At 46.2% G+C, this 21,738-nt stretch overlaps 1 protein-coding gene across 1 annotated transcript; it reads left to right on the top strand.

Annotated features, from left to right (window-relative positions):
• Window positions 1-6,895: 6,895 nt before the first annotated feature.
• On the top strand, window positions 6,896-20,659 carry LOC126565877 (protein Wnt-10a). Its single transcript, XM_050223087.1, has 5 exons — window positions 6,896-7,146; window positions 12,646-12,872; window positions 19,550-19,935; window positions 20,015-20,387; window positions 20,472-20,659. Exons 1-5 carry the CDS (start codon window positions 7,079-7,081, stop codon window positions 20,657-20,659), a joined length of 1,242 nt encoding a protein of 413 aa, XP_050079044.1. The 5' UTR covers window positions 6,896-7,078.
• The last annotated feature ends 1,079 nt before the right edge of the window (window positions 20,660-21,738 follow it).

Below are 21,738 nucleotides of genomic sequence, written 5' to 3'. Positions count from 1 at the left end.
CCTTCTTCTGTAACCATCACCGTACCTTACCACCTCCAAAACGCTCAACGCCGGTGGTCCTGCTGAAGGTCGATCGAATTATTCGCCATATGGGTGCAAAAATTCCACCGCACATATCTCACACCTTCGGATGCTCGAGGGCACCGGGCCCGACCGCAAAGGAATGTTAGCCATCGTGTGGCCTTCGTTAAAGCTTTAATCCTTCACCCTTTTATTACGACCCGGCATCCCCGGCACCAACGAATCGGCTCGCATTTATGGCGTAGCAAACGGTGCACATTTCGGTGCATTGATTGTTTATGAGAAATAAATTATCCACGCCTCGGCCCATTCGGGTATTTTTATCACCATTCGTACCTTCTCATCTTTCCTCTCTTACCTTCCAAACTGAAAGAGCAACGCTCCACTCGGGGCAGCCATTTTGCGATCCTGCAACACGATCGGATGCAATTGTGGTTTGTGAAGCAGCATGGCAGCTGGCCACCACAAGGCGACCATATGGGATAGTTTGTTGTATCTATGTATATATATTGCATCCGTCGAGGTGGAGGATGAGGTTGTTTTGAAGAAATATTACCAGCACCTTATCCGGCGCAGGCCTTTTGATTGCGACCTGGCTTAGTGAAAAGCTTGTAAAATGGTGAAAAGAAGGCGTGTGGTTTAATTCGGTAGGATCGTCCATTGTGCGGGGTGAAAAGAAAAGCGCCCGGACCGAAACAACCGATGCACGGGAACGGAATGGCCACCATGCAAGCCATAGCCGTACAGTGCCACCAAATGGGGCAATCCGGCAAATGAAGAAAACGGTACAAAAATAAAAGGCCCAAAAACCCCGAAGGAGTGACGCAATGGAATGGTTTTTGGTGAAAATATGTTGAAACAGCAAATTAAAGATGCTGGATGAACTCGGGCGTTTTCTCTTCTCAATCTCTCCGCAAGTGTCCCTGCGGCCTTGGTTCGATGGGCTCTCTGTGGACCGGGCGTTCATACGGATGATGTCTCGACTGATGTCGAATCATTTTGCGTTGAATGCTCATCTACAGCGTATAACTCTGGCTCAGACAAAAGTATGTGGCTGCGGTAACGGATTCCACGATGTGGATCACCTTCTGTGGTCCTGCGTGGAATTTGAAACCGCAAGATCCTCCTTGTTGAGCGCAGTCGAGAATGTCGGCAGACGATCGGGTACAGAAATCAGAGAAGTGTTGGCTACCAGGGACCTCCTCTACATGAGGATTATTTACCGATTCGCCAGAGACAACGGTCTTGTCCTATGATTCCACATCCCAAGTATCCTTCCAATCCTTGTTCGTATTCCCCAATTCCTTTTTTGTTAAATGTTGTGTTGTCTATGTTTTAAGTGTATTTTTTGTAGTGCCACGGGTGATCCGATGACTGGGCAATAGCACTCGAGGGTGATTCCAACACTGCCGTAAAAGGGAGGCAGGCGTTGTTCAAAGTGCAGTGTTCTCCACTCCAGTCCAGTTTTGGCACATTGAGTTTGACAATGTTGGCGTCGGGTTCGGGGTGTTCGGCGGGTTCAGTCTCGGGAGTAGTGAAGTCGCTTTCGCTGCTGCGGGATAGAGCTTGTCGATCATCCTTTGATTGGACGTTGACTAGATTGAGCTTGGAATGTCATTGCTGGAATGCACTGGAGAACACTGTACGAAGACAAATAAATGTGCTGTCTAAACAATATTTGTTTGTTTGTTGCAGTCCAGACCAATCCACAAAGGACAACAATAGAACGGCCACATCACCACTATAGCCGGAATTCGGATGTAACCAACCACCATCATCACAATAGACACAGCAATAGCCCCGGACCATCAAAACTCACAACAACCACCACTACATCATCATCATCATCATCATCATCATCATCATCATCAGCATCATCAACACCATCACCACAACCATCCACAACCGAGTATGCCCGGGATAAGGCAAATAATAGGGAGGAAATGCCTTATCAATATGATTGTAATTTTTTTTTTTCAACACAAGCGGTGTTGACAATACGGCATTGGACCGTCATAATCAATTGTAAATAAAATAAATAAATAAATTAAAGATGCTACACAAATTACAGCATACGGTGTCCACGCTTTTGTCTTCCACGCGTGCTGTTGTTCTTCTTTCGCGCCCGCTCACGTGCACTGTGGTTTGGCAAAAGGGAGGAAAAATACCATCTCATCGTTTCGTGCCGGGGATTGGACACCGTGTTTTGGTACTCCAAAAACAAAACAAAAAACGCATCGTAAAAGGATCAACCTGGGCCTGATAGCCATCGCGAAGCCACAGCAACCATCGACCGAAAAAAAGCAAATTGATTCTTGGAAAACGATTCCGACAGAAGAAACAAAACACTGCAACAACCAAGTCGAATTGGCCGTGATTTTGTTCCCAAACTCCCGCAGTCCAAGCAGAGGGTGAGATGAAACAATTTAAGGATAATTATTTTTACTTTGTAACGGACCGCTGCCGCTTAAAAGAAGCATTGCCGCCACTCCAAACTCCCTTACCCAATGGGTCCCTTCTTTCCAAGCTCCACGAGTGAAATGGATGCTGTTTATCTAGGATCGAGCGGCTGGGATTGTAAATCGCTTGCACATGAATGACACTCGCCTCGGTCAAGCGATACTGCAGCCAATTTACATATCACTTTCAGACCCGATTGCTGGGAATGTATTTCATTTCCCTCATCCGGTTGCTGTTGGGTTGCTGCTGGGTGGGAAAACGTTTGCCATCCGCTGTCCACAGTGCTTCTACAGCACATAAAAAGGGGTTGCAATTGATTCACATGTGCTTTTTTTTTTGTTATCCACGAGCTCTTTATTGCTCTTATCCGCGATGTAGGATTTCCTGTGTCATTTGTCACCCGAGAAGCGTTTTTTTTTGCCCACGATCTGTTTACCTAAATTGCACCACAGCCGCAGCAGAAGCGAATCGAATCCATCCCCATCTGCGAAACCCGGTTAATCATAATGTTAAACACTAATTTTCATGTCATCATAGTCGTCGGTGTGTCGTGGCGCGGCACACGTGAGCGGATATGGATATGCTCGTGCTGCGGTCGTTGAAGCGGTGCAACGATGCAAACCCATCCGCACAAATAAAAGGGAACCGAAGAGAACCGTATGAATCCTGGGGAGTGTTGATCGCACCGACAGAAAAGGGAATTTGCGCACACACATGCATCCTAACAACAGCAAATAAATAAAAAAAACGGTCTAATTGACCCCTTCTAGTTCTTAGCGGCAGCTACGCGGGATTTACCGGCACAATAATTCACCTTGTTTCGAGAGTGCATTCTTTGGCGTGCTTTAGGGAGGGTTGCCGGCAGCAAAGGGTTGTCAGTTTGGGTTTCGGTGTGTGAGAAAACCCTTCAAATATCTGTTCTCCGGGTCTAGCTGTTTGTAGCTTCGATAGATGTGATTCGATCCGCGAAATGGTGGCGTTGCGGTGATGCGGTTTGTTTAACGAAGGATCTGCTTTTTAGCTATTATGAGGGTTTTGTTGCGTTGTTTTACGATTGTGCGTGAAACACCCAGATGAAACTGTTAAAAATACTTTCATGAGAATATTATTATGTTTTTTTCTGTCTGAGCGAAGCCAAGTACACAGCGAAGTGCACATAAAAATTTTAATTAAAATCAAAAAAATTAGCAGTAAATGTTAAGCTTGCATTTCTTAATCAGGATAAGAGATTAAAATAAATATTTTAATTTAAATAAAAATTGTTTTGAGGCTTATACAAAATACATATGAAAAAATAAAAATTACATTGTATATCAAATTAAAAAAATTGACATCAAAATTAAACCAGCTACCTTCGTAATCGAGCTAAAGTTAAGTTATGGTACTGATATTTAACGAATCATAGTAATTTTCTTTTTATAAAGGCCTTGAGAAAAGAAAAATTGCTTAAGATATCTTTAACATTTTGGTGGCTCAAAGATTCTATCTGGAATTCGACTCTGATTATGAGAATCTGTATCCTTCTTTCACAGAGGGCTGTGACGGCAAACTGAAAAGATAATACATTTTGTGTAGTTTTGTACAAATTTTCCTTTGTTTATGAATTATTTGAGGCATCTGAAGCAGTAGCTTCAAAAACAGATAGTTAATTTGTCCATCAAGGTATTTAAATATGTTATTATTCTTTTGTACAAAAATACTAAAGCCGAAAAATGACTAAAGCTCAGGATTCCGTAGTGTAAAAAGTGCTAATTTTCATGCAAGCATTTATCGCATCACGCTCGTCTCTGGATCGTCATCGTCTGTCTGGATAAAGCGAAACACAAAACATCCCCCAAATGGATGGCCGCTCCCACTTCCTGGCCGCAGCATCCGGAACCACCGAGGACTCCGCTTTCAACACGGGCGCTGTTTTTGTATTTCCAACATTTCGGTTTCCGGCCACCGTATCCGCTTGTCGGGCAGCAAAAAAAAAAACCAAACAACAACAAAAACCCCTGCCAAATCCACTGTATGCGCTTCCAAAGCTTCGAGAAAGAGATAAAACAGGACCCTAGACTCCGTCCTATTGGGATTGGTCCGGAGGAGAAGATCGGCCCGGGCCAAAAACTGTACCATGCGCAGTAGCATAGGGTGCGCATCGCTGCTAACAACATTGTTGTCGCCCTGCCGCACACTCGTGTCTTTGTGTCGCTCTGTGTGTGTGTGTGAGTCGGTTCGCGGCCGCATTGTCCTAGCGGATGTATAATATCATCTCAAACGGTGAGCGGTGCACACTTGGTGAGATTGACTGGCAGCACTGGCTGCGTTGAGAGGGTTTAGCGGTGGGCGGTCCGGGGAGGGAGGTATGGGTTGGAAACCATGTCAAAATCAATGCTGAAAGACACATAAAAATCGGTCGTGTACTGGGTGAGATTTACGCGCTCATTCAGTTGTCGTCCTGCGATTCTGCGGCGTGGAAGCCGCGCCTTTCGTACGGTGTACCAACGCACTGTTGTGTTGTCGTGTTTCGGTGAGTGTGTGTGTGTGTGTATATATGTCTGGTTTCGTGTGCTTTCGGAGTCGTAGGGCTAGAGGGTGGGATCACTACGAACAGAGCAGGAATAAAGAAAAAGGAGAAGAAATCTCAAGTACGATTTGAGGTCCAAGAGCTTCAATTTTGCTAGTTATTCGCGACAGGCCACATAGTTGAAGGGGAGCATAGAAAAATCACAACAATCCTCCCCCCCCCCCCCCCCCCCTTCGGAAAAAGACAATTTAACGCCGCCCAGGCTTAGTCACCGTGGTTTGCGTTTTCGAAATCTCATCAAACAGCTCATCATCTCGGTTCATCTCGGAAAAGACGGGTGAGCCTAACGGGACGCAACGTCAGAGAAGAAGGTGGAAACGTGGCGAGGAGGGAAACAAAATCCAACGTCGAATTCCTTAACTATCTCCCCACCAAAAACCACCATCCGTTACGTCGCGTTTCATCGCACTAGAGGGAAGTCTTGAACGGGCGACGTGCGGATGAACTCGCGTGCGGACCCTCGCTTGGTGAGCTCCACTGAGCGACAGTCTGTGGCACTCAGTCCGGGCGTCGTGCCCGTGGTTTTTGCTGCGAAGCTCCGAAAGCTCCCCAGCACTGCCCGGGACAGATCGCCGACGAGAACTAGAGAGAACTAGTGTTTCATTTCGCGCGCGCGGTTTCCATCCGAGGTTCGACTGGCAGACGAAACGTGTGCCCGTAATTGTTTGAGGTTTTTTTTTTTACGTGCGGAACACGAGATTCACTAGCAGCAGCAACATTTGCGGACGTAGTGTGTGGGGTCTTAGTACGTCGGAATGTGAAAACAGTGCACCAGGGCTGGAAGTATTTTTGTGTGCTTTTCTGTAGGGAACGAGAGTGGTGAAGCTACTTTAGCAGTGCAAAATTTAACGTATTTTCAACGGTTTTTAGTGTCCAAACAAATGAAAAAATGTTAACCTAAAGTGTCGTACGAAAAATCGATATTTTCCACACTTCTTGGATTTAGTGAAGTGGATAAGTTTTCCCAAAACTATAACATCTATGCCAGCCACTATCCCGCTGCTAGAAATTACGATTGCGTGTGAAGTGCTAAAAACGCCATTACGCCATTTGTCTATCGGCTCGATCTGCAGCAGCAAAGCGAGAAAACAAAAGCCAACCGGACGATCCCAGACTGTGTTGGCATCTGGAGAGATCTATCCATCCAAAAAGGACCGAATTTCGACAATAAAGCCATCCTAAGGAAAGCTGCGCGCCAGTACGCGTGTGAGTGCGAGCAAGAGCCACACGCGTGAGTTCCCTCTTGCGTTGTACAGGAGGCATTAAAGTGATCCGCCGTACCAGAGCAGCTCGTTCGACCAATCGGAAGGACCACCAGGTATACCAGCCATCGGTGGTCGGCGGATTGTGCTGTGTTTTCTTCTGTGGTGTGCTGTGCGTGTGTGAGGCGTCCTCTGCGGGGCAGGGAAAAGAAAACACGCACAAAGTGTGACCAGTGGCAGCGCGATGCGGACGGCCGCAAATCGACAACAAATTCCGAAACTACTGCCCAAAACACGGCTACGACCGCACGGTGACTGTGGCTCGATACGACCCGAAACCTACCACAAATTGTCCAGTTGCTAGAGAATGTGTGTTTGGGCCATTTGGGCCACGCGCAAGAAGAAAGTCTACGGAAGCGGATTAAAGCACACGGTGGATGTGAGAGGAATTTCGGTTGACAGTAGTGCGTGAATAGGCGTAATCACCTCCAAAACAGAAGGGTGAATGTTAAGCATTGTGCGTGAAGCATCCCCGATTGTGTGTGATCGTGTGATTGATTTGAGTGATCGGTGGGCGTTGATTTGAAGCTTGAATGCAGTGGGCTTAGCCGTGGTCGGTTGCCAAACTTCGTCCCCAGTCAAAGTGTCCGCGAGTGTCCTCCGAACGCCGTGCAGTGGTTGAGATGCAATTGCAAAGTGACCGGTTGTACGATACTGGCACGCAATGGATTAAGCAAGCGATCGCACTGACACTGAACTGCATACCACCGTGGTGCACCGTGCAACGGGTGCATCCTTTCGCAAACTTTTGCAGCGAGGCGAAGCAATGGGGAACTGGGAGGTTCGTGGTGTACGAAGGCTTATACTGTGGTTGTTTCTAATTGCACTGAAGAGGTAAGAATTTCGCTAGCAGTATAATATTTCGTGTAATCAAGTGAAGGATTCGGGATGGAACCTTGATGAAAAGTTCATTAATTTATCGACAAGAATGTCAGATTTCTTTGGTTTAAGATCGGTTATATTAAGACTTTATTCTTACGAAACAATCATATGTTAATCAATGAGTGTGTCAGATTATGTTACAAACGTAGAATAAATTGGCTTATATAGTTTATGTCTTACTCCACAAGGTTATTATTTTATTTGGGTTTTTGCAAGATTTAATAGACATTCTGTTTACTGCTGTCTTACGAACAAAAAACCTGAGGTCTAAAAGCTAAATATATTGTAGCTAAATTATTTAAGAGGATGAAAATAGTTGACTCCTGCATATAGACTCTATTTGGTAGAAACTATAATAGTTATCGAGTTTGAACTAAGGACAAGATTCGATCTCGATTTGCTAGTCTTAGCGTCAAAGCAGGAAATTATGAAACAACCCTGTAGTCTCGAATTCTATCTACCCTTTCCTGCATAAAGGGAAGGTTATCAAAGAAAAACATTATGAGTAAAAATCGATATAAAATAAAAGCTTGCTTTTTTATTAAAATATTATTCATAAACATTTAATGTGCCAGATCATGACAGTTGGCCCATGAAAAATACGATTTTACTTCAATTCTCTAGAGGCGAATTCTCGTAGAAAGGCGTCAAAAACTGTGACTTAATGTCAACTTAATTTTGTAAATTATCCTCTTAATTTTGAGCAGAGTCTACAAAGAGTTCAAACTTTACCAGTAGCTAAATATTGACAACCTGCGATAGACCAGTAACAGACCAAACACAGCTACAAAAATTCTGCTAACCTCGTTCCTGAGCGTACGTGAGGAATATTTATCTGAAATTTGTTTGTGTTTCAAGCAGCATTACGTCTTCTTTGCTGGGTATGGCACTAGCACATTAAAAAAAAACACAGCAATTGACTCTAGCTGCTACTAGTAAAGCAAGACGCTCAACTTCAACCAACGCACATTAATCAAGATTTATCAACCACAGCTTGAACGTTTGCCAAAAACGGAACGCTAAACAAACGCGCTACCAAATCCCATCTCTTCACTGTTCGAATCCGTCGAAGCCAACACGAAGAAGACTACCCTGCGTTCGGGTACACACCCGTTGACGTACCATACCGCAATCAACGCCCGTAAATCAACATTATACCAACCTATAAAACATTTGCGAAACTATTTCAAAAATAATAAACTGCTCTCCGAGGCCAAAGATCATTTGTCGTAGAGCCTCGGGCGTAAAAACACTGCAGCAACTGTGCAAGAAAACAAAAGATGCAGCTGCATCGGGTAGCGTTCACGTCCGTGTAACAGAGTCCCTCTGATGGATGGATGGGTGAATAGACCAGCGCGAGTCTGGTTGTCTGAGCTTCGATAAAGATCCGATAAAGTGATGCACTGAAATGAATACAAATATACACATTATACGCTCCGTGCGGCAGTGTGCGGCTTGACCGAAGAATCCTGCAAGGGTTTGGGGGGGGGGGTAAGATGCGCCTCGCACGAAACTTCCACGTAGACGCATCATGCCAGCAATGCATTTATCTTGTCAGCAAGTTAGCATCGAACTTCGCGTATGCATTTTCGCCACTCTCCCGACGAGAAAACCTGGCAAGGGATCCGTTTGGTTCCCAGCAGATCTATCCGGTGTGATAAGCGACCAAGAGCGAATCCTCTCCGTCCGTGCACAGACACACGAAACCCAAAACACTAAACAAACACGGCGGTAAACAAGCGCAGGAACGCATTTGTATGTGCAGTCGAGTCTCCGGGCAGCTTCCTGTCCGGGGAAAGCTTATCTTCCGCTTCGTTTCCGTACTGCCAAAAAGGATTTATAAATCGCCCAAGTGCCGCTTCGTCCATTTTTCCCACCCTGCTGTCCAGATGAGACGGACGGTCTCCATACGGATTTCCATTCAACAATCTGTGTTGCGTGCTCGTTGCATCAGCTGCTGCACCGGCGTCTGGGATAATCCGAATCGAATTCGTGTGGCCGGGACGAGATTTTGGCATTTGGTATTGTGACATCGCCCTTTTGCTAGATTTCCGATTTCGTTCCCGATGCCTATCCCGATACCGATCGGCAAGCAAAAAGAAAACGGGGAAATAAACTCGAGCCGGGTAAGAAAGCGAAGCGAAAGGCCCAAGTGTGTATCAAGATCAAGATCGCAGATAAGCGTCTCAGTGACAACGGGACGATGATGATGACGACTATGGCAATGGGTTCGCTGGTTGGTTGCCTGCGTTTTTTTTTTGGCAGTGATCCGAAGGGATTAATGGCATCAATCAGGGAGCTGCGAGGATCTATGGCCTGGTCGTTGCGGGATGACATTCGATACTGGGGATTGTTTTTCCTGTTTGTCGTTTCAGATCGTTGCGTTCGATCGCTTGACCAGTGTGAACCAGTTAGATCCGATCGTGCCCAAGGCGGAAAGTGAACGTTTGGCTCAACTTTTGGGTCATTCATGATTTTCGAAACAAGCTTCTATCGTATCAGCTCCTGTTCTTAAAGCGCTTTAAGTAGTTGACGTGAAAGTGATCGAACCGTTCAGTGGCACACGTGCACACGAACTGAAATATAATGTTGTTTTCAGCATAAAAAAAACTCCAACTCGATCAAGCTGAGGATCATCGAATGGCTTGCGAGCTGGACTATTTGAGAAATCTGTTCCACGCTTGTTCCCATGCGTTACAAAATTTGTTCATTCGAATGCTTTCCGTGGCGTGATTAGGAATGCAACGAGTTCCTGCATACCCGTACGCTGCATCGTTGAAATTAATTTCGTACATTGCTCTTCCTCTGCTCACTATCATCTCGTATGAGTTTTTTTTTTTTGGAACATACATTGTGGCAATTAAAAATTTAAACCTTCACCCGGTTTGAAACGGAGGTGCATTAACCACAGGACCCGACCCTCTAGGACGATCATTCGTCCATACGCTTGATAATTTTCTTATCCTACGCAGAATTGCACTGTGGCTCCCCAAATTGTTGGCATATTTTTGAATCCAGGCATCTCAACCGAGAGTGCTGGCAGCGTCCGGGCCCTCGAGCCCGCGAGCAGCAATCGCAAATTAGTATAAAGTTTCATCACCTCCGTTAGTATGTTACCATACGGCCCTTCCAGTGTGTGTGAAGGCTCGGCCATGCTCCCATCCAGGGTAGCATAAATTCCTTAATGGAGTGATTATTTTCCACCGGGTTCCACGCATTTAATCGCCACCGCTGTACGGTTGCGGACCGCGAACCGAACATGAAGCAAAACCATGCGAAGTACGAAGCTTTCGCTGCAGTCGTTAGCTTCTGAGCTTGAAGATCCCTCCGAGCAGAAACGAGCCCGTGGAATGCGCTTTGCGTTCGAGTGCGAGATGACTAATTGGTTGCAACAGGGCTGAACCAACCAGGGAAGTGATGCAGTGGAATGCTTTTCTTGAGCAGGGAGAGGGAAAATCGCTACGCTCGCTTGTCCTAGTATTTATGAACTTTTCCTATCAAATAGCGCCCATTTTACTGTGCAATGCGATAGTCCTTTCCTGAGATTGCAGAAAATTATTTCTCAAATAACTCGCCCAGTCAGCAGCATCAACCTCAAATAGCATCTGCGTCCTCCGATTAAATGAATAAAATCTCCTTCACTGATTGAATCACGAATTGGGTACGATCTTGAACCCCCTGTGCCTAACACTCTTCCATTAGACCCATCGGACCCATCTGCAAGCGGACAAGGAATGTCAAACATTTGGTGCTATTGGTTTTGCTTTCCGTTGCCTCTTGCACACCCAGCGATAAGAGGATCTCCTTCCAAGAGACGAGCGGCTTCGCTGGCTTCGCTGGCTTGATTGTTGTTTACGCTAAGATCTTCCCAGATCGCGATTTACTCCCGCGGGAGGGAAACAAAAGAAAAACATCCGGGGGTGAGGATTGAAATATCTTTACAGAGTTCTCACGGCCCCAAACCGTCCGCTAAAGTTTGCCGCGCAAAGGGTCAACAAAACGGGAGCCAGAGCTGACCGGTGACGTTTGTGGGCTTCGCGAAGATGAATGTCGAGACATCGATTTAAAGGGCTCATATTTACCTAACCCTGGGCCCCGCTGGACGGTATGCACACGGCCCGTCGGGACGGCGTCTTCTGACGGGAGCTTTCGCAAACATCCGACCCACCAGAAAGGAATCTAGTGCAAAGCAAGCAATTATGATGAATGTCGTCCCGTCGAATGTCCTGAATGTTCCCAGGATCACGAATGCAGCGAATGCTTGAGCGCACAGGACAGGACGATCGGTTTCCGTACTGGCAACTGGGTCTTGTTGTTGCTACGCACTGGCCAATTGGTGGGAATCGGAGTGAAGAAGTTACAAAAGAAATATGTTCCACCGTTCCACCGATGGGTGATGAATGAGATGAATGTTTAACCGGTAGACATTAATAACCGATATGAATTTTTTACCTTCATTTTATTGAATTTCTCATGGTTGTTTGGCATCGTGAAGCCATCTTTACTGCAACCCGAATGGTGGCAGCACATTCCAAAATGGGTAGCAAATATTTCAAAGCAAGCATTTCGCTTCACTTCAGCTACATATGCAACGCGAGGATAACAAAAGCAAAAGCATATAAACAACAACAAAAAAAAAAACAGGAGGGATGAATTGGGATTACAAAAGCGAACCCAGCGATGGACATGATTAACTCATAACTCACCGTTGACACCAATTAGGCTCGGATTAATGCGCACTGCAGCGCGAGACTGCATCGCCTGGTCGCTAATTGATAAAATTAATTCTACCTCCCTACCGCACGAACACCCCCCGAAGGCACAGAAGAATGCAGCCAAGTCCACTCACACACACACACTCTCAGTGACTCACACATGTTCCGAAACACATGCGGTTGCACTTCATTATTAATGAGCATCTTCGCACACACACACACACCGGGTGCAACGGGTGTTAAATGCCGAGCGTTTTGCAGCCAATATTTAAACCCCTTCCAACTTCCTCATCCAACCCCTCCCCCACCCCCACACACACACACAAATTACAAAAAAAAGGACGGGTCAAACTGATCGTGTTCCACATTTAGGGACGAGCTGGGGTGCCAAAATGGAGCATCAAATTAGTAAGGGGTAGCCTTAAAAGCAAAGAAACCAAGATTCGCGACAACCGACGAACATAATGTTGACTGCTTGCACGCCGTACGCACACAGGATGCATAATTTATCTGCCACACATTAATTGGCCTACAATTAAGTTAACGAGCCGAAATTAGCAACCATTTCCGTGGGTCCGAGATTGTCTTCCGATACCGTACCGCCCTCGTGTGTGTGCGTGCGCGCGCTCGCGTTTGTGTGTGTGTCTGTAAATATTAACCATAATCGGTGTGAATATTTGTATCCAAGGTTCACTTTCTACTGCATTCTTTCGCTTCTCTTTGCTATTTTCCACAGGGTTCAAAGTTTGCCGGATGTCCGGGCAACGTGTCGGACGGTGCCGGGTTTGACTCGGGACCAGCTGGAACTATGCTACCGAGCCAGCGACGTTACGGCGGCCGCCATTGAGGGGCTCGAGCTGGGTGTGCGTGAGTGTCAGTATCAGTTCCAATGGCACCGATGGAACTGCTCGTCGCTCAGCACCAAAAGCCGCAATCCACACACATCGAGCATGCTGAAACGAGGTAAGTTTGAGCAACCGTTTAGTCCTTCCAGGACCGATCATCCGTTCTGGGATGCATTTTCCTTCTCTCGAATGCAGCGAACGCACACGTCGTACTGTCTGAGCCGGCAGTCAAACTCTCCGGTTGGTCCTATCACAAAAAAAGAAGCAAAAAACAAAAACCGGACGACCCTTTAAATGCGTGACCAATGGGCTTATGGGTCATAATTGTCTCTAATGCTACCTTTTTCCTTCCTTCATGTACCGATCGGGAAATCTTGGCCGTAAACTTACCTACCAACTGTCTCATCACTGGAGACAATTTTCCTCCAGAATGTCATCCTCACCGTTGGGTTGGGACATAAAAATTGGAAAATTTATGGTAAATTAAAGCTGCTCGCATTTCAAGATGGGAAGGTGTCGCTTTATGCACCCCGAGCGAGTACTGTGGTCCGCTGACCGGCGGTGGGATTGCTCATTAGCATAGTCTTTCTCTTGGGCTGACACAACAATAATGGACGAAACAGCGGTAGTAATTCGTTCACCTTGCTTCTGATGAGGGTCCCGGGTGTGCTGTACGTTGTTGTTCTTGGGTGTTCTCGGATGGTGACAAAGAATTGACACAGGATGACACAAAATGCACAAAGGGTGTCGACTGGTGAAGGTGACGTAGACATTTTCAAACAATAGAACGAAGGTTGTGTGTGTGTGTGTGTGTGTGTGTGTGTGTGTGTGTGTGTGGTTCCCTGCCCTGTTTTGGACACAATAATTTAAATTTATGTCTTAATCGAAGCGATCTTCATCCGGGAAGTTTTATTATTAGCTATTAGCTTCAGCGAATGATCAAGAGACATTCCTTTGGCGGTTGATCGAGAATGTTGCATAACTGCCAGCATCAATGGACAGTATTGTGACAGACACTGCATTCTTTCGACCACAGTGTCCAATGGGAAACACTATCACTTTCTGTATTCTCGAAAACCATAGGCACGCTTATTGGCTACTCGTAACAGCGGGTATTTGCTGATTGACTGTTGCTCTTTGGCCGTCCGGCACACTAACAATCCGGCAACCCGGTCCCATTCAATTGTCAAACCGTGTGTCAAAGCGTGGTCCATCAAACCGGTGGTCCACGTCGGTTCGTCCGTGCATCTCATTCAATCGTCAAACGCAACCAGAAGGCAATCAATCCTTCAACCACCGGACAAAGAGCGACCAGTTGACAACCCGACCAGTGGTGCCCTCGTGCCGTGTGTTGGCGTGTTGGAGTGACTTTCTACTCCGTTCCCGGATGGATGGGTGAACTGAAACATCAAAATCGAAGTATAAATTGATGTAAATTTCGTTCCTCGACGATTTCCGACGACAAACCCGGCACACGGGCTCGTCCAGTTTCGCCCCAGTGTATGTAAATGACACATCATCATGTCGCAGCATAGCGCTGCGGAGCACTCTGCACTACGGATTGGGTGGGTTCCACCGGAGCGGAAAGGCAAATTTAAACACGCGAAGAACATAATTTGTCATGACATATACATATGTCAAAGTGTAGCCACCGCGATCAGCTGCAGAATGGGGTGAGGAGGGAAAGGCCTGCCTCCTCCTTCGCAGTTCGGTCATCTCATCGACGTCGTCAATCCATCGTACGCCCGGAAGGTTGTTTATGTTGTTGCGATTCTTCGCGATTTTCCCGCTCGTCAACCGGTTGACATTTCGACTGCTTGCCGATTTATGCAGTTACAGTTGCAGTTGGCAGATACTTTTCTCCTTCTTTGCATCGCAATCAATCGATCGATCGATCAATCGTGGTACGCAAGCGGTATATCCATTCGTCAAATGGATCGTTTTCAACGAGCCGTGTTTGAGCGTGTTGCAATAAACCGTCACCGGCAGCAAAAGGTTACAGGAACACCGGGAAGCTAGTACGGGATGCGCATCCTTACTTATGCTCTGCCGCAGTTCTGGGCGATTCTGAAGATTTGCTCGCTCCTCGAAACAATGGTGACACAACAAGCGGTGAAGAGGGATTGCTAATGGAAGGGAAGGTACTTATGCGCGTGTGTTTGTTAGGGACCGGTGGTGCGGCCGCACGGACAGATGGTGGTGAATACATTTGAATGCACTTACCGAATACTTCCTTTGATGTGGATGACGCAACGGGTGATGGTAATATTTATAACCACGTCAAGCATCGTGTCGCTCCAGTAGCTAATACAGCCATCCATCTACGTCAGCAGGATGCTTCACCCGGCACTGTCATCCAATGCGATGAGAAGGATATATTTTTGAGGCATTGGGGGTTTTTCCTTTTTGCAGGACAGAAATGAGACAAATCGTCGGCGAATGTCCCAAATCCGCGAACACGCGATTGTGAAGAGAAGCAAACGACGTCAGGATCTCTAATGATTTGCATATCTGGCACACGTAACCCGAAGCATATTGGCACTAATGTTGCTTACTGTTTGTTTTTACCTCGCTCCAAACCCTTCCATCAGCGTCTCATAATTGCATCCAAATCGTTCGAATGTAGTTCAACCATCGATTCGCTGAAACTGAAACTCACCCCTCGAAGCAGTGAGCCACCCCGGTGCCACTGAACCGACTGGCCAAATCAATTTAATTGAAACGCTTCCGGTGGTCTTTCGCAACAATTCCGCCTGCTACACACCACCTCCAACACGAGCGCTCAACTTCAATGCGCTCTAAGCGGAATCATTAAATTCAATAATAATTTTCTTGATTGACTTCCAATCATCTCGCCCGGCCCGACCGAGCACGTGTGCGTGTGTGATTTCTTCGCCAATCGCCTCTTTTCCGTCTGCTGTGGCCAGTCCTGCTGCGATTACCGTTAGGGCTGGTTTTAATCCATCTCACACCCACGACTAATGATGGGGCTCGCGTGTGGCATGTTTTGTGTACACATTGGCGCATATCGGCGCAAAATATCGTTCCCAATCTTCCAACCGCCCCTGTCCGGTCGCGCATGATATGATCGATTATTTTTACATTTGCACCCCGAGGCGGGATAGTGGCGAGAAAATTCACTTATCTAGCCGCGGTGACGCGGTGGTTCCTATGCGTGCAGATCGTGCAGTCCGTTCGTTCGGGTATTGATGGAGCCGTTCACACATTGCGAACTGGCGTGCTGGCCGTAGTAGCCGCAAGCAGATGGAAAGGATTTCAATCAATGTTGGCCAGCAATTTTTGAAACGAAACTGGAACGAAGCGAGTACATAATGATCCGATCACTGGAAGGGAACGACACCGAAAAGACGATGTTTGCACAAGCCAAATGACGCAAGTTGATGTAACGACTCGATAGGGCTGCTCGTGTACACGGGTGCCGATTAAGTGGACATGAGTTATTGAAAGTAAATACGATATTATTAGCTTTAATGAATAGGTTTCGAAGAGGGTAGACTTCCGTGTGCTGCATTAGAATTAATCCATTTTTGATACATGTTTGCGAACTATTGTGAACCTAAGCGTAATAAGGTTACTTTCAGCGTAAACTGGGTACGATAAAAACATACGCTTGCTTTCGGTTTGATGTGCAGATTTCCTACCGACTGCTCTCGCAAATACTCGCTCCAAACAATGCGAAAAATGTCCCTTCTAACCCCACTGAAAAGGCCCACTTTATGCCGCACATCATCAGCTCGGAACCTTATCATATGGAAGCATTTTCATTGCTCATTGTCAACACTCGTACGATGGTAAATTGCGATGCAGCTGTCAGTGTCCATCGCATTGGCATTATTCCTTCCCTCCCAATCCGTCCCAGTCTTCGAAGGAATCTTGCGCTACACGGTGAGTGGCCCGGAGGACGACTTTCGATTTAGACGATTGAACACAAGGACCATATATCTGTCCAAGGGAGGCAAGGCATCTTGCATGGAAGCAGAAAAGTTATCCCGTGATTGTGTCTCCGAGCTTTGAAGTTCACCAAAGAAGCTGGGCCCGTTAACAAAGCAAATAAATTCACCCAACTACACGATCAGATCAAATCAAATCAGATATTTTCCACAATATGTGAGGGGTGGTCCGTCCCCTGTTCTGCCCTGTTGTTCTCCCGGTGAAGAATTCAACCAAACGAAACGTATCTCCACTGTTGAAGTGATACGAATGTAAAAAAGATCGACGCGAATGTAAAGATCATTCGTTTGCTTGGCTTGGCTGGAGTTGGTTTTATTTATGCGCACCTTCGGGACCGTATTCAAAACCACACACACACACGCAAACACACAAAGTGACGTTTATTTACAACGGAGCAGCGTAATACGGGAACAAGCGCTTGAAGTTTCGGTGGACCTAGAATTACTGAATCCTTTTTACATCGCAACGCATTGTCTCGTGATATCTGCACCATTGGACGGCAAATCGAAGCAACTTTATCATACAATGTACTGCGAGCCTAGGTAGCCTTAGACTATTGACACTTTGCCGCCTAACGACAGCGATCAGGCGGCAACAGGCAGAAGGTGTTATTAATTTGATTGAGCGTATCCTAGCCATCAACATCACGGCGCGCTGCTAACCATCCTATCGAGACGGTTCGCGTCCGCACTATCATTTGCTTAGTCTGATCGATAGGCCAACCGGTGCCCCACGCGGGAACGAACCAAATCTCGATACTGTTGTCATGATGGTGCACGAGCGTGTCGTTTCGGGGCGTTCTGAAAGCGAGCCTCAGAACCAACAGCATGCTTACCAATGCAATGGACCGTGCAGCGGATGCAGGAGACCGTGCAAATTCCCTCCTATCAACTTCAGCTCGGTTGGCAGGTTGTAATAAATAATTCAAAAATCACCAGCCAACATCGTCTGCGTCCTTGCGATCGCAGCATCCAACCCACCTTTCCCCGTGCGGTGCGGGTTGCATGGAGGAGCACTTTTCAATTTAATTTCCATACAAATGAAATAAAATTTATTGGCTGATTGTTTTCGGATTTCAAACCCTACCTCCGTTTTGCTACCATGCAGGAAAACCGGGGCTCGAGACCGATTGCAAGCGTCATGCGACATCTTGTCTGTCTGTCGTACGTGGCCCGAAGCTGCCAATTCTTCGCGGCAGAGCTCGTTTTGCTTCGATGCTTGAGGTAGAGGCGTGTGGTGTGGATGGGCAAGCAAAAAAAGGGGCACGAAGGATGAATTTAAACGTCCATCCAGTTCGGTGTTTCTGTGGATCATGTGGCGAAACAGATCCCACGAAAAGGATCATCCAGGGGCGGATGGCAAAAGGTGGATCAGTTTAAATCCGCTACGCTGGAACGGGAACTGGTGTGTTGGCAGTGACTGGATTGAAGACGGAAAGCTAAATCAAACATTGAATGTGCAGCAAACTCGTTGGCTAACGAGCGCTTTGAATTTGTGTAAGTCATAACAGAAGGGAATAAAAATTCTAACTAAACACGATAAAAAGATGTGCTTGTGATATTCATATAAGCTTGCTCTTGTTTTTGTGGTTCAAAAATGTGAATCAAATGTTATTAGACATTTTTACACATTCATCGTTATTGATGTAAGGGTGAACAGTTAAAATAGGGATCTCAAACCTCATCTGGACCGTTCGATCGTAGTGAAGGCTGACTACCCAATTACTTGACATCAAGTCAAGTAACTTGAAGTCTCGTAAGCTGTCAAATGGCCGGCCAGCAGACTGTAAAGCAAGAGCCAAAATTAACTTGAAATATAAAAGTAATTTTAAAATAATTACTTTTTGAGGCTCATTACTGAAGTTAAACTTTGATTGTTTAAACGCACGATTAAAAATATTATTATTAATAGTTCAGGTGTGGTAAAAAGGAGCTTGGGAAGGGAGGACCGCGAGTTATGTTCTGCTGATGTAATACCGCACGCGTGATCTGTGTATGCGTCTACGCTGTGATCGTTTGATCGGTATTGTCAAGGCACTGATGATTGGAGCTATAAAACATTGAATTATTGGCGACCAAGTGAAGTTCAAAAACAAGTTATTTTATGCAATAACGACTGGTTCCATATCATATAGATATTGAAATAAAAGTATTGCTTGAATAGCAACTGCTGGATGCTGCATTGTTAGGTATTTTCTTCGGAACAGCTCGGCAAAAAATTGTTTAACATCAATCCAAAATTTTAATAGTAATAAAGCGAATGAATGAGCGAATAAAGTGAAATACGGCTATCCAACTTCGTGGTATCGTAAAGTCTAGTAACCTAAGGGGGCATGAAAGCATCACGTGGTACGTTCGCCGCAACATTCATGTTGGTCACAGGTCGGTAAGGGTATACACTCAACAGGTTTTCTAGTATGAAGCTATTCAAACAGTTTTAAAGTGATCCCGGGTCATACTTTGAAGATCTGTGCGATCAATTTTTAGTGCTTATGACATCGTCATAATCCAACGTTATAGTAATGGCTCGTAGAGTGATGCCTTGAGGATCGTTAAACTTCCAATTTTGGGATAATTGGACTACAAATTATTTATCACTGTAGTTTGTTGGCGAAACGATTGTACATCAACAGGGATCACTTAAATACTTATAATAATTGAAATGAAATTTGAAAAGAAGAAAATAAGTACACCAACACTGAACTGCATAAAACCCCTTCATATATTTGCACCTTTGTCATTTTTAAACGGCGAAAATTTAAATCAAAATCAAAAATCGTTAATTAAAATATCCAACAAAATTCTATCTCTTCCGTTCAACCAGGCTACCGAGAGAGCGCTTTTGCGTATGCGGTCGCAGCAGCCGGCGTTACGCACAGTGTGGCCCGGGCCTGCGCCCAGGGCCGTCTCATCTCGTGCGGTTGCGATCCGTCCGTCAACCGAAAGGGCATGTCCAAATCGTTGCGCGAAAGCTTGGAAAAGGAGAAACTACGCTTCCTGGACGCTATCGCGGAAAGCAACAGCGTGTTCGAGGAGGGCGATAGTTTACGCAAGCTGAAGGTGAAACAGGCCAGCCGTTGGAAATGGGGCGGCTGTTCGCACAACATGGCGTTCGGGGTGGAATTTTCCGAACTGTTTCTTGACTCGCGCGAAAAGGGTGCCGACATACAGTCACAGATCAACCTGCACAACAATCGGGCCGGTCGGAGGGTAAGTTGAAATTTTGAAGTAAGCTTTTAGGCAAGCAAGTGTCATTATCGGAAGTTACGTCTGCGTGTGTTTCTTGCAGGCCGTCTCGAACAACATGCAGGTACGATGCAAATGCCACGGAATGTCCGGTAGCTGTCAGTTGAAGACGTGCTGGAAATCGGCCCCAGACTTCCGGGTGGTTGGGCGCGTCCTGAAGCAACAGTACCGTCGGGCGATCCTCGTCGACCAGTCCAATCTCGGCAATGGGCCACCGATGATCGTCTACCGCAAGCCAAAGAAGCGCAAGCACGTGTCCAACCTAAGACCCCCGAGAAGGCAACCGCGGGAGCAGCAGATGGTGCCGCTCGGTACACGGCTCGGCGGTCCCGCGAACCGGAAGCTGGAGAATGCGCTCTTCTACTACCAAAGATCACCGAACTTTTGCGAGCGCGATCAAATCTCCGACATACCAGGCAAGTGGAGGATTGTTTTGTCACAGTTAGTCTTGCTGGCTGTCGATTTTTAACTTGATGTGGTTTTTTTTTTCAAAATTACAGGCACTATCGGACGACGCTGTAATCGGACGAGCAGTGGCAGCGAGGGTTGCGCATCGATGTGCTGCGGCCGTGGGTACAATCTGATCCGCGAAAAGCGCATCGATCGGTGCAATTGCAAGTTTCACTGGTGCTGCTTCGTGGAATGTGACGATTGTGAAATCGAGGAGTGGATCAGCGTGTGTAACTGAGGCACACATTATGCCGTGCACGTTCGCAACGCTGGTCAATTGTTTCTTCGTCCCGAACTGTAAGGAAGAATCCCGGGTAGGAAGACGGCAGGAAGGATGGTGGCAAACTAATTAAAACCCTTTCCAAGCTTCTCGGCACTGACCGAGCAGTGGACAGTGCAGCAACTAAGCAGTATTACGGAACGTAGCGTGGCGTTCCCCATCGATAGCTAATCCAGTTCGGCTGGATACTTCTGTACAATGTTGTACAATTTTTGTTTTACCTTTTTTTTTTGTTTTAATGCGTGTGTGTGTATGAGTGGTTGTGTTAAGTCGCAGTCTTTAGACAGGCTACAGCATTCGCCGTAATCCAGTAACTCACCACCCCAAAAACCCATGCTCTCGCTTCTCCAGTGACAGTGATTTCATTCTAGCCCCCCTAAGGACGGTGTTATTTATTCGAATGTGTTTTGCGTTTAAATTAATTCTAACCCAGTAAGAGCTATTACACTTGTAGTGTCATAATGTGCCGCACGCGAGACAGTTGTTTTATTTTTATATCGGCTACCGCACACTGTACATGACAAACTTTGAAGCTGGCTGGTGGTGTAATTGCCGGGTGCCATCGATGTGAAGCAGAAAAAAGCGAGAGCGAGACGAGGGCTCTTGGACGGCTCGAGCGACAAAACCGAACCGAAGGATCGTATATGAGGCAAACTGATGGTTAACGCGCAAAAATGTAGACTAAAAGCACGCGCATACGTAGAGTAGCAGCATTAGCGAGCGCGCAAGTAAATGTAGCGAATTGATTCGTGATAATAAATTATGTCAGTCAATAAAATGTAACACGTGTTTGGCGTTTCTCTTAATGGAACACTGCCACAATAATTGTTTGTTGTCAGGCATTGGATGGATTAATCTCGATGTGAGACTTGATGAAAAAAAAAATGATGTAAGAAATGCTTTTCTGTCCTTACTTTCGACACTTTTGAATCATCTTGCACAAACAATGCAACATTACGCTACAAAAAATCCCATTGAAATGTGTTTTGTGTGCTTGGCCTCTTACAACTTTAATACGTCAAGGGTCACCCAAATGG

This window comes from Anopheles maculipalpis, chromosome 3RL, assembly GCF_943734695.1.
Source record: "Anopheles maculipalpis chromosome 3RL, idAnoMacuDA_375_x, whole genome shotgun sequence".
NCBI lineage: Eukaryota > Metazoa > Arthropoda > Insecta > Diptera > Culicidae > Anopheles > Anopheles maculipalpis.
Note: the sequence above shows the minus strand (reverse complement) of the source record. Positions and strands in the feature narration are given on the sequence as shown.